We start from the raw sequence: 12377 nt of genomic DNA, 5'->3' as shown, positions 1-12377 counted from the left end.
ACACATAAATGGCATATTGTGCACACTGCGAGTTTTGGTCTGCAATTCTTCCCAGCGAAATATGTTGCATTTCAATCAAAACTCAACTTTCCAAACTAGTGTGCTGCATCATGGTTACACCTCTGTAACTATTTTAAAAAACAGTCAGACAAAACTGGTAGCTTTTCTCCAGACAGAAGAGAAAAAAAAATACATCAAACCTAATTTTAAAATATCTCCTCCAGCTGTTTAAAAGCATGAGATCGGAGGTGAGCGCTCCTCTTGCAGTAGGTAAAGTGCTTTTTTTATATCCTCTAAACCAGTAGCCGTATCAGAGGTTTTTGCGGTCTCTGCCAGATAGTATGCACCACATTAGCAAAGACATAAAAGAACTCATGCACGTGTCGTCTTTCATTTTCAGAGATCTGAACATTTTTAATGAGGATTTAATGCCTGGAGCGACTTCAAAGGATGGATGCTCTTCAACTGTCTCAATGCCTGTCGGAGAAATCTGAATTCCTCCGCATGAGCTGCAGTATGTTTGTGCCACTGCTGGTCACCTCTACCTGCCTAATGTACTAAATAAAGCAGTCAAACAGACAATGACCAACACAGCTGTATTACCATGTCTTTTCTACATCCAAGTTATATTAAAAGAATCAGCTGTATAGAAAAGATGAGATCTGGATTTAAAAAAAATAAAATATATACTGTAGGTCTTGTTGAAAAACCTGGTGGTACTGTAGTTTAAGGTGTGCATGGAGCTAACAAAATAATGCCTTGTAAATCTTACCCAACATGTATTGCCATCATGTTGTGGGTCTCACATTTTCCTATAAAAGCAACAAAAAGTACCTGTCACAGCTGGCTGTAGGGGTGACGTCAGACCAGAAACGACGCAGGACACAGCCGAGTTCAGTGCAAAGGCGCTGCGGTGCTTTTTAATAATACACAGAAAATAAAACAGTTGAACAAAACAGCACACAGCACTTTGGGCCAAAATAAATAGACAAACAAACAAACAGTGGGCGAACAAACAAGTATCGTGCTGGTTTAAAATCCAGCACGCTTAGCAATTGTTTTTTTTTTTTGTTGCTTTTTTTAATTTAGTTATCACCAGTTGTGCTCGGTCAATTGTGCACCGCTGTATGAGCACTAGAGCACGCACTGTGGACTTGAGCTTGTGTTACGTGTGGGTGTAAAAATGTGTAAAAGATCGGGACTATTATTATTTCGGGACCAACCCGAGGATTACAGTAAAGCAATAGAGTGTAGTGTTTATCATTGTTATTATTTACTGCCGTTGTCATCATCAGACTATTAGATTATACAAAATAAAACACCATTGCACATGAATTATTGTTGTCCGTCTGTTTATTGGTGTGACAGAGATCGAATGATTCTTGGTGTTAGATCTCCCTCTCGACCTGTGAGGGCACTGTGTAAAAGGAACATAGTACCCTTAACTAAATGGCACGACAATTTATTCCTTAGGGCAGGTGGAAGTTGGTCATTTAGGAAAGGGGCACAGCTACGGTATCCAAACTCAATGATCCAGGATGGTAAACGGCGTGGCATCTGAGGATTGGAGGAGCGGATGCACTCGTTAACCTAGGGGTCATGAGCGAGGATATAAATAGGGGACATAGCGTAAGTGATCTGTTCTTGTGTTGCAAAAAACGTGAGTTGTGTTTCAGTTGTCCGAGTAAAAACTGTTTGTTTGTTATTTTAGACTGCTACTAGATCTGGAGCTGTCGCTATTCAGCCAGCATCAAAGCCGGACACCAACACTTTCCCCTTTGTTCACGGAGAACTGTCTTGCACCACGAGCACTAATAATCACTCACTGGTAACTGTGTTTGTGTTTTGTGTTTCATGTGGGTGTAATAGAACTTGGACTTGTTATTTGGTTTCGGGTTAAACCCGAGGATTACAAACAAAGTGATACACGCCGTTGTATCACTTCCATCATTCATTATTTACAGGTGTTCGCCATAAGGCTCTGGACATTGTATAATAAATCAATAAACACCCTCGCTCCTGAAAAATCATTCTCTGTGTGTTCTTGTATCCACTCTGCACGCACCTGTAATCAATCACCACTTTGCCACAATTGGTCACCTGCACCTGCATACTGGTAACCACTTTGCCACAAGGACCGACTGATTTTGGATTGTACTCTTTCACAACAAACTTCAATAGTGAAGAAGTCCTTCCCTTACTTCATTAAGTGTACCCTTAAAGTGCAAATCTTAAATTAGTTAGCTTGTGCTACGCCAGTGGGAGATGCATTTAAAAATGGTAAAACTGGAGTTTCCCTTCCTGCATTTACTTGCATTCAGGCTTCGTGTTAAATATAATCTTCCACCCCCTTGCACTAGCCTCTAATCCCTGTTTGTTCAATATGTCAAAGTTATCTGTGAAAAAGTCGATGTGGATAAGTAGGTGGTTTGTAGAGCGCGGGTGATTGCAAAAACCAGTTAACTTTTCTCCCATGTGCACACTATTGATACATGGAACATGAGCCTGGTTTCATCCAGCACATGTAGGGGTATAGGTACAGTCAGCTCTCCAGATAAGGTTGTGCATCTGGGAGTAACTTACCCTCTAATTTTAACACAGAGTAAAAAGTATTTTCCAGGGAGGAACATGCAACATTATCTTGAAGTCATGAGTAATCTCGATAAACACTGTACAATCTTTAATGGTAATGGGGTAGGCATTTATTGACCACAGCCAATAAGACTGAAGATAAGCACAGAAACAGAACTTATATTTTAACATTAAATTCTTAAACTCAGTGAACATGTTAAAACTTCTATATAAAGCCATACAGATAAATACAATAAGGAAATGCATTAATAAGTTATAAAACAGTTTGTTTAATATTATAGGCACCTTTTTTTAGTGGTTGCCTCCGACAGTGGTTCCAGTTGGATTTATAGCTGGACTGGGGTGTTAACGCTTAACCTGTGTGGCTTTGAGTTTCTTATTCTTTACTGTGGCTGCAAAGACAACAGGGTGAGCCAGAGACTGGACAATGTTTATTGGGTTGGTTTTTGTTGTGTACAGTTTTCTAGTAACTGAAAACTATTTTGGGAGGTGTAGTTGTTAGTGGAATTTTTAGGGGAGGCAGACAAGTTGTGCAGCAAAATTGCTATGCATATTTTTACACATTCAATTTAAATTTAGTGCGCATTTCAGATTTTTTAAATACGTAAAAATGGCAGGTATGCAGCTTATCTGAACCGCTGATTACAGTAGATATAGGCACAGCATAGCACACTCCACACCAAAGGAGTGAAGAGGATGGGATTTGTGATTCTCCATTAACTTGTGCTGCGATTTACCCCGTCTCCCTTGACAACCAACAATTTCAACATTAATTTCAATAGCAAAGAAAATAATTAGGACATGTACAAGTGTTTGGGAGCACAGCATCCCCAAAAACTCTACCAAAGTTACAGACAGACCATCAGATGGTTTTAAGGAAATACAAGGTCATCCAAGATTAGTAACTAGTGTTTATGAAACCAGCCAGTTAATCATCTACGGCCTTGCTGATAAATGTTTTACGCATAAAATGAGTCAAAACAGTTATGACCGTAAATGGGACTCCTTTGACATAACCAAACGCATTTACAAGTTGCGTGTTTTTCTGTTTTGATTTAATTGACTGGCACTTGCTCATAGCTCTACTCTAATCTACTGTAATATGAACAAGCAAAGCATTCACATCACGTACGGTTTGTCTAATTCTGGCAAAGACAGTTAAGTTCAACCTTGGACACACTGGTGCTCAAATAAACTGTACACTAAACTCTGCTGAACAGCATCTTCCACTGACATTGAATACACAGCAGTCTGCATTGCATATTTAACCCTGCGATGGAGAATCCACTAGAGTCCAAGACACCCAACTGTCAATATTATATTTATACACTTATGTTTTGCAAAATCTGTGCTAGTTATAGATTAACACACGATTGCTACTGGCTGAACATGAACCTTGACCAACAGCATACATTCAATTAGGATTTACTGTAAGCAGGGATTCCGACATCACAGTAGCAGAAAAGGGGAACCTGTTTCTAGCAGCAATGTCCCATCTCTCAGCAGGAGGGGCCAACAACTGTATGTATGTATTTATTTTTTTAAACAAAAAATATTGGCCCTTTTCAATTATTAAGTCTACATACACACAGGATATCCCTACACTAAAAAAAATATACAATATACAGTAGATTCATACTTTGGTTGCTGCAGATGAAAAATATATTAATTCTTAAATCGCTCATATAACTGGGCAGTTGTAAATTACAGTCTGAATACAGTACTTTGAACAGCAAATTAACATTTCAGGTAATACATTTCCAGAATGACAGCCTTTACTTGTCAGTGTGACAAAAAAAAAAAAAATCTTATTGTTAAATATAGTCCCTCGAACCTAGTCCTGTCTTGCCCAACTGCCAGATATCGTATGCTAGTTAAAATATATATATGAATTACATCTCCAGTGAGACGCATGCAATTGTTCCAGAACCATTGGTTTGTACAGCAGAGACTGTCAACCGGGGCTTGTGAGAAGTAGTCTGAATGTCTCACCAAATGAAGCACAGCTTAAATATTCCAGGACGGGAGCGAACCACACAGGGACCATTCTAACTAGCTCTCTCTGGTTTCAATCTCTCTGGTTTCAGTCTACCTTATTTTGGATCTTCTCTTGTGAAATAGTCACCCTTAACAGAATCCTTTTTGTTTTTTTTAATGCTGTTCTCTTTAAAAATGTATTTACGTCTCTGTTTTATCACTGTTCCAATTTTCACTGCACTTTCTGGTGACCCCTGCTAGGACAGGCAGGGATGGAGCAGCTGGGGCTCGCTCACTCTCAGCTGCTCCCGATAGGCACACGCTCCAGAATCAGCAGGGGGCTGCAATGTGGAGACACTGTTAGCAACTGCACTAAAAAATATTCGGTTTTAACAATAATAATGTGTTATGCAGCCACAAGCTTCAGACTTTCTATTTACAGCAGTCTTTTACAACATACAGTACAGTCTTCACTGCCATATGTTTGTGGTTACAGCAAACAAAATACTTCTTGCAATCGTACCTGTCATCCACTATATGTGTCTCAAATGTGTGGTTTTGAAAGAAACACATGCTATTGCAAACATGTACTGTGTTTTAAAACATGACATCTACTGTAATACTACACTAGTTGGCTTGCCTTGCCAGCATTTACTTCCTAGGTTATTTAACCACAGCAGTATCTTGTGGGTCAAAGAATCTCACTGGCCTGAAGAAGCAGGGACAATTCTCTCCATGTGAATGACAGAGGAAGCGCAAAACGGTCCGAAAGCAAACCTAGCATAGTAACATTTAAGCTATGACTACATTTGAAATGGGGTTCTGTCACTTCACAGGAGTTGCAGATTAAGAAAAAAAAAAAACTTTAAAATGAATACAATGCATATTTGAAAGCACTTACCACGTAGGACAGGGGTTTTTAATGTGCATATCAGAAACTACAGTACCTGGTTTCTGTTTAAAAAGAAATTGTACAGCTCTGTGAGGCCAAAAGCTAAATCTATCCGAGAACACCTCATGAAGAAGTCTAGGGGAATAAAAAGGAAAGCACTGTCGGGAGTCTGGCTTGCAAATTTACATTAAGGTCATGAATAAATAAACTACGATTTCTTCTCACAGCCAAACCCAGCTTCCCCACTTAGGAATTAATGCAGCAAACAAAGAAATATGCTCATTGCCACTGCAGTTCAAATGCTGTAGATACATGGTTTTGACAAGCCCATTAAGTTCTCAGGAATGCCATTCATGTAATGCAAAACTCAACCCGGTGTGTAACAATGAGTTTTTCACCTGCTGTATGACTATGTTCTCAATGAAAAATGATGCATCACTGTTTTATGCAAAAGATGACTTATCACAGACAGATTACAAAAGAGAGTTTCATGTCTGTTTCTTAACATTAAACATGTTTGTTTCACATCCGTACCTGCTAATGACTAAAACATGAATCCTCTCTCCAACTACGGGGCTGCTTGTACTAGTTTTGGTTACGGGTGGGGCCAAAGCACAGATCAAACAACCTGTCCCAAATTGTGGTAGATGATACTCAGGATTAAGTCTTTCATACTTAATAACATTGTGTCTATGCAATAATCTTGGGCTCCACAGCTTTCAATTTTTAGTAATCAACATTTTTAATTGATTAAATTGTTACCAATCAAATCACAATTTTTCGTACCCACTCAGGCTTGAATTTAAACTGGATACCGTTGTTGATTCTATGTGCGTAATGTTTGAACATGCTTTTTTAAAATCAACAGGCACTATATGTGATCTCATAGCTCCTAATCCACTACATTTGAAGACAGGCATTGAATTTGGGAAATAAACCGATGTTTTGGCTTGATGAACACACACAGAAATACATGGAATTCAGTCAAAAAGTGGATCCTGCAAGTGGTACTCCATAGACCCCACTATTGCAGTACAATACTTATGGAGAGTTCAGCTTACTGTACCAGCAAATATCAATACCATCTGTCATAGTGGCATATATCAAGTAGGCTTCCTTGAATGTGAAGCATAGTTTTCACAAGGAACATGGCACCACAAATACCCAGTAGAACAGCTTACATTTTTATCCATTTGCAGCAGTTTTATTTTTATTTATTTATATTTTAGGGACGGTTCACTGGTAGAGCAGGCTGCAAGGATGCTCATGAATAAAAAGCTCGATCTTATTGAACTATGTGAATAAATACATTTTAAATTTATTTATACACTTTTAGTTCCCGCTGTTGAAGTATTGTAGTACATTAGGAGTAATTTAACTTAGCAACACTCCTTTTTCTTCAGATAGTATTGAAATGCCATGCGTAACTGGCAGTAGAAATTTCCAAGACTACCTCAGGTTTTTGGACTTCCTTTAGGGAGGAGTCAACACCTTACCTCCTACTCCATTAGATTTCTTCAGCAGTAAAATAATATAATCTGACCTCAGGAGTACAAGTCAATTCAGTTGAAATTAAATGCATATATGTTGTATTATTTCCTGGAGGAATAAAGCAGCCCTTAATACTGTATATAGTGTTCTCTTATGCAGGGATGTTTGGTGGTCAAGGTCCTTTGTTTCTGTCTCATGGCGTGAAATGGAACACAGTAAGCGAAGAAACCCTGAGAACACGGCCATGCTTTGTAGGATTTTGCTGATAGTGTGGGTGTGGACCTGAATTATTCAGGTTCTTATTTGTTTATTGGGGGGGGGGGGGGGGTTAACAAAATGATCTTATCCTTAACCTTCCATGTGTCATGTTTACCAGTTCGGTTTACACTGTCACTCTGTATACACAGTTGCCTAAACAGTAATTCCTGCCAAAGCAGCAGGATGCCGAGAACAGAACCAAGGAGAAAGAGGATGACCATTCAAGAACAAGAGAAACCATGTGAATCACTTCAGATTGCCGTCTTTCTTACAACAGCTCTAAATGGAGGAAATGTGTACAGCTTCCAAGAAACTGCCCAAATTTAAAATATCACAACATATGGATCTTGAATTGAATAACAGGGCGAACCTCTAGAACATGTTTAGTGGTGAAAATGAACAGCAGCACCTACCAGACACCAACTGAATATAGACCTAGATGTGCTATTTAAACATAGTCCAAGACCAGTTCCTAACAGTACGACAAGATAGTGCAAGTTACACTTATGACACATCCCTATCAAATATAATTCATTTTATATGTATGACAGGGGATACCTCATGTATAATATCAAGTCTCGACACATTACATTTAGAGTTTACCTGGAGGTTTTTTTTCTGTTTTTTGCCCAACCCAGTTTATCAGATAACATATGACGTATTTTGTGCTTGTCAAAAGTACATTGTGAAACCACTTTCAACTACCAACAGTTTCTTATCTGCCCATGAGTTTTTTTTTTTTTTTTTTTTTTTAAATACTCAGACTGCAAAACAAAAACACTCCTTCAAATAATGTTAACAAAAATTCTGTCATTATTAGTATTATTAACTGCACATTTTTAACGAATTAAACCAAGCACTGATTTGTGAACAAACAGATTCTATTAAATACTGGAACCTTTACTGTTCTACACCAAAAGCTTTACACTCAGGAGGCATGCTTGTACACCCCACGCTAATGTTTCAAACAGCCCACAAACAGGTGGCCATTAATATTGGAGGAACAAAGCTGTACTTTCACACTCCTTTCAATCTAGCACAGAATATAATTATACAGCCAGACATTCTCGATTCCATTTGCCTGGGCAACACCTGTGTGCCTCACCATAAAAACGGTTTCACTGTCCAACTGTAATTTAGAAGAAACCGATCCGATGCATAACATTATTAAAGTGTACAAACGTATTTAACTAGGCTTCAAAAAAAAAGCTCTAACTTGTACAGTAAAGTTTGCTCCTATCAAACATTATTCTATCCGTAGAAATAAAAACTGTCAAAATTACCATTTTAGTGAATGTTTTTTTTTTTTTTTTTTTTTTTTTTTTTTTTCCTCCATGGCTTGAACATGGCAAATATGGTCAATATTTCATTTTAAGGAAATGCTGGCTTCCCACGTGAAATGCGTGGTATGTACCCTATCAGTGTTTGTACCGGCCAAGGGAGGGGCCGACCCAACCCTCACCAGGAACTACTCCAAAAAAAAAAAAAAAGGGAACATTAGTCAATCTAGGGAGAAGGATCTACTGATTTGTCAACAGAAGCTCGTCTGTCTTCATTTAACCTGCGGCTCAAGTATTTCATTCTGCCCTGATGACTGATTTTTATTTATTTCTTTATTTATTTATTTTTAAGACATCTTATTTACTAGCACAAAACATGCTCTTTGTTGTCCACTACAGTGACAATGGGGCTAGATGACAAATGAACAACGTAATTCTGGATAGGTTTCTCAGACTGGCTGACACATGAATAAAAAACCAAACAACAAAGGCGACTTACCAAATAACAGTAGTGCAAGGAAAACCACAGCACACCCCATGATCATGTTAGATCCCATTGAAACTGTTTCTCAGTAGCTTCTTGGTAATATTTCGTCTCCTCGATTTCGTCAGTTTTTGAGTTTGAGATGAAGTATGTTGCTACAAATCAATGATGATGTAAAGTTAAATCACACCTGCTTCGACTGTACTGTTGAAAATCGAACAAGCTTTCTGAAAATGTGTTTTAGACGACGCTGTTTCTATACTTCCAAGGAAATGTTACTTTCTTGCTGCAGGAACAGATATTCTTTGAAGGTGAAAAGGTTATCGTCCAAGTTTATAAAAGAATCAAAATAGGTCTTCGGAGATTTAAACGCCTGTGTGATCAAGAGTGACTTTGATGGGGGTCCAATTTTCAGTCTTTAAGTGTAATGATGAAAGCCACCGCCATGCTCCAAAACTCAACTTTATCCAATTAGTCTTGTGACTGCTGTGATTGTACTGTGGGATGCGCGTGAAGATCCTTCCTCCTGATGTACCAGCTGAGACTATGATACACTAAACCTTGCGTTGTCACCTATTCAATGAGCAGTGCTGTACATGCAAACACTTGAGGCAGCAGGTTGAGATGATCTCTTGTGCCTCTTGTCGTAATCCTTGGCAAGGGAATCGATTTGTTGTCAGGATGTTCAAGCAGGTTTTATACAGCCTCCAAGTGTGGTTGGGGTGTTTCTTTATGAGGACGCAATGATTCCAGCTACTGTCACATGCTAATTTGCCCCAAAAATCCACTCATCAGCAAATCCTGTCCACGTTTATGTCTTTTCGAAGGAGTCGGTAAAACATATATTTAAAAAGGCAACGCCGTATCAAACTTTCAATTGCAATCACGGTTTACATCGATAGTCTTTGTTTCTGTGCAGTGCTGAATTTGCATTCACCCTGAATTTACCAACGTGTAAAAGTACCCTTGTAATGATACCTTATTCGTTCTTGGCGTTTAAAGTACAGCAATACTTCCCTAGAGGTGCATGCTTGTGGATGTTCTTTAAAATACAACAGCTGTATGCTACTATCTGTAAAATCCTTAGCACCATTTGTTAAAAGTCATATATGTCGCACATCACAATAGCTGCAGCAGCAGCCGGCAGATGTAATGCATTTTCAACGCTACCCGCACCTCATAAAATCTATAACACAAAGCAGACGGTCTTCATCTGCAGCCCAGTAGGTTTTCTAATTTATAATTTGTATAATTAAAAAAAAAAAATGTTGCTTTTTTGTCCCTTTAAATTGCCATTCAGTTTCTTACGGTACTTGCTTGTTAATTTACACACAGTGGACCAACGCAACCAAATCCAGGCGTGTCGATATATATATATATATTTATATATACATATATATATATATATATATATATATACCTGTGTGTTGTGATGATATTTCGGACGTAATCCTGCACCAAAACAGCAGGTGCGTTTCTCTCCAGGTGTTTAAAATGTGAGAACAGTGTATCCTTTGTATTTGTTGTTCTTCCTTGTTATATTTCTTACAGAATGGGTATTGCTCCAGTTTAAAAACTAACTAGACTGCTTCCTTTCTTCTGCTTGACTAGACACATCCCCTCGGTTCATTCGAGCAGGCGGAGCACAGTGGTTTTGTTCCAGAGAGGAGGGGTTAACGTACATTTCTTTCCAATAGGATGGCGAGCAGAGTTTATTTGAATTTGTCAGTCCCTTTAGCTCCGCCCCTTGGCTTTAATTCATTGGATTTAAATATTAGACATTGCTTTTTTTTATTCACTTACAACGAAAGAAAGCGAACAGTTTGTGGTTAGGATTACATATTAAATATAAAAGAAATACTGGCGTATACAGTGTTTCAAATGAGGCTGTGCATGACAATACTACTAGATCGTATTGTGACAGCGAGACTATCGTCTGCTCCAAATCCGTACCGATTAGATTTGTGTTCGAATTAAGTTAAATGTTTTGTGATAAAATCGTGAAGTATATAGAAAAAGTACGTATTGTCGCTTCTCCCGTACGCGTTTATGTTCCTGGGAATATCTGACTGGATGTTTTTATGTAAAAATTGATCAATGTGAAATAATCCGATTTCATTTTTAAGTATTTCAGTATGTGAAACAATAAAGTAATAACAGCACATTGTTTGTAAACTATGGCATGGATGTTCCACTGCCCTATTCTTTATTTGTTTATTTATTTATTTATTTGTTTGTTTGTTTATTTATACAAATAAATTACAAGTGGCACAATTTTCCACAAATAGTTGAAAACTGCAGTCAGTGTTATACTAAAGTTATTTATTAACCTAGAAATTATTCATTGAGAGAAATCTGCGATGCCGTCATTGGTCCAACGATGCGATGGCGTTAGATTGATAACTACAATTATAGACATTTTTTTTTTTGGGGGGGGGGGGGGGGGGGGGACAGCACAAATATTCTTTGGTCACGTGACCCTGTATTACCCAACTGGGATGCGAGGTTAAAGCGAATGGTTTAATTAAACAAAATAAACAAACAAGGCAACGAATACAATAACACCCAGTTAAAAGTATTGTGAGATTGCAACTTCAATAAAAACAACAAGCTGTCCACGCAATTACACAAGGAAGTGCTGTATGCTGACCCTGCCAGAGACATGAACAAAAAACAACCTGTGTTTATGTGAAAAAACACAGCGGTTACATTACCCTATACATTATTATTATTATTATTATTATTATTATTATTATTATTATTATTATTATTAATAATTAATAATAATAACGTATTCTAATGAATGTATTCACTTCTTGGTTCATTAAAGCCAAGTGTAACTCTTGTCAATGATCTGATGTAGTAAATGTATTGATCCTAAGGCAAGTATCTGTATAACAATCCATGTATGCCTGATTTGTGTATTTAATTAGTTAGTTGGTTGTATCATGCAGAACTTTAAAAAGCTATAAGATATACAGTAATACCCAGATATAATTACCATGTAATTATAGTACTAAAAACTAAATTAAAAGTAAAAAGGTTTCAATTACTTTTTCAGTGTCTTTTAGATCTTTTGTTGAAACAGGTAATCATTTATTATCAAAGTAAATGCGTTCAAGACTGCCAATACCGTTTGAAGGTATGTCTTGAAGCTTTGATTAGTTTTAGACAGAGGTATTTTGCAAGTGCACAGGTGTGTCATTATTATGTATTTAACCTTAAGGCATTTTAAGATTGGGATTAGAGAAGATTATGTGATCAATGTTTGACAAAAATGTGTGATGTGTGCAAAATAAGAGAAAAGTGAAATCAAAATAAGCATTGTTTTTATGCCGTTTTAATCTGAAAGGAGAAAATGTTAGATATATTGTAATATAAACTTTAGTTTTTATCATTCTGT

The 12377-nt window shown here is 37.6% G+C and overlaps 1 protein-coding gene across 2 annotated transcripts in view; it reads right to left on the bottom strand.

Annotated features, from left to right (window-relative positions):
• The window catches only part of LOC117406640 (immunoglobulin superfamily member 3-like), an 85932-nt gene extending 75282 nt beyond the window's left edge, over nucleotides 1-10650 (bottom strand). For both annotated transcript variants that reach the window (XM_034010819.3, XM_034010820.3), the window contains exon 1: nucleotides 8990-10650. In XM_034010819.3, the coding sequence (XP_033866710.3) occupies nucleotides 8990-9047 (58 nt within the window). In that variant the 5' untranslated portion in view covers nucleotides 9048-10650. The remainder of the gene's footprint in view (nucleotides 1-8989) is intronic.
• Nucleotides 10651-12377: the final 1727 nt, after the last annotated feature.

Source organism: Acipenser ruthenus, chromosome 8, assembly GCF_902713425.1.
Source record: "Acipenser ruthenus chromosome 8, fAciRut3.2 maternal haplotype, whole genome shotgun sequence".
Taxonomy (NCBI): Eukaryota; Metazoa; Chordata; class Actinopteri; order Acipenseriformes; family Acipenseridae; genus Acipenser; species Acipenser ruthenus.
Note: the sequence above shows the minus strand (reverse complement) of the source record. Positions and strands in the feature narration are given on the sequence as shown.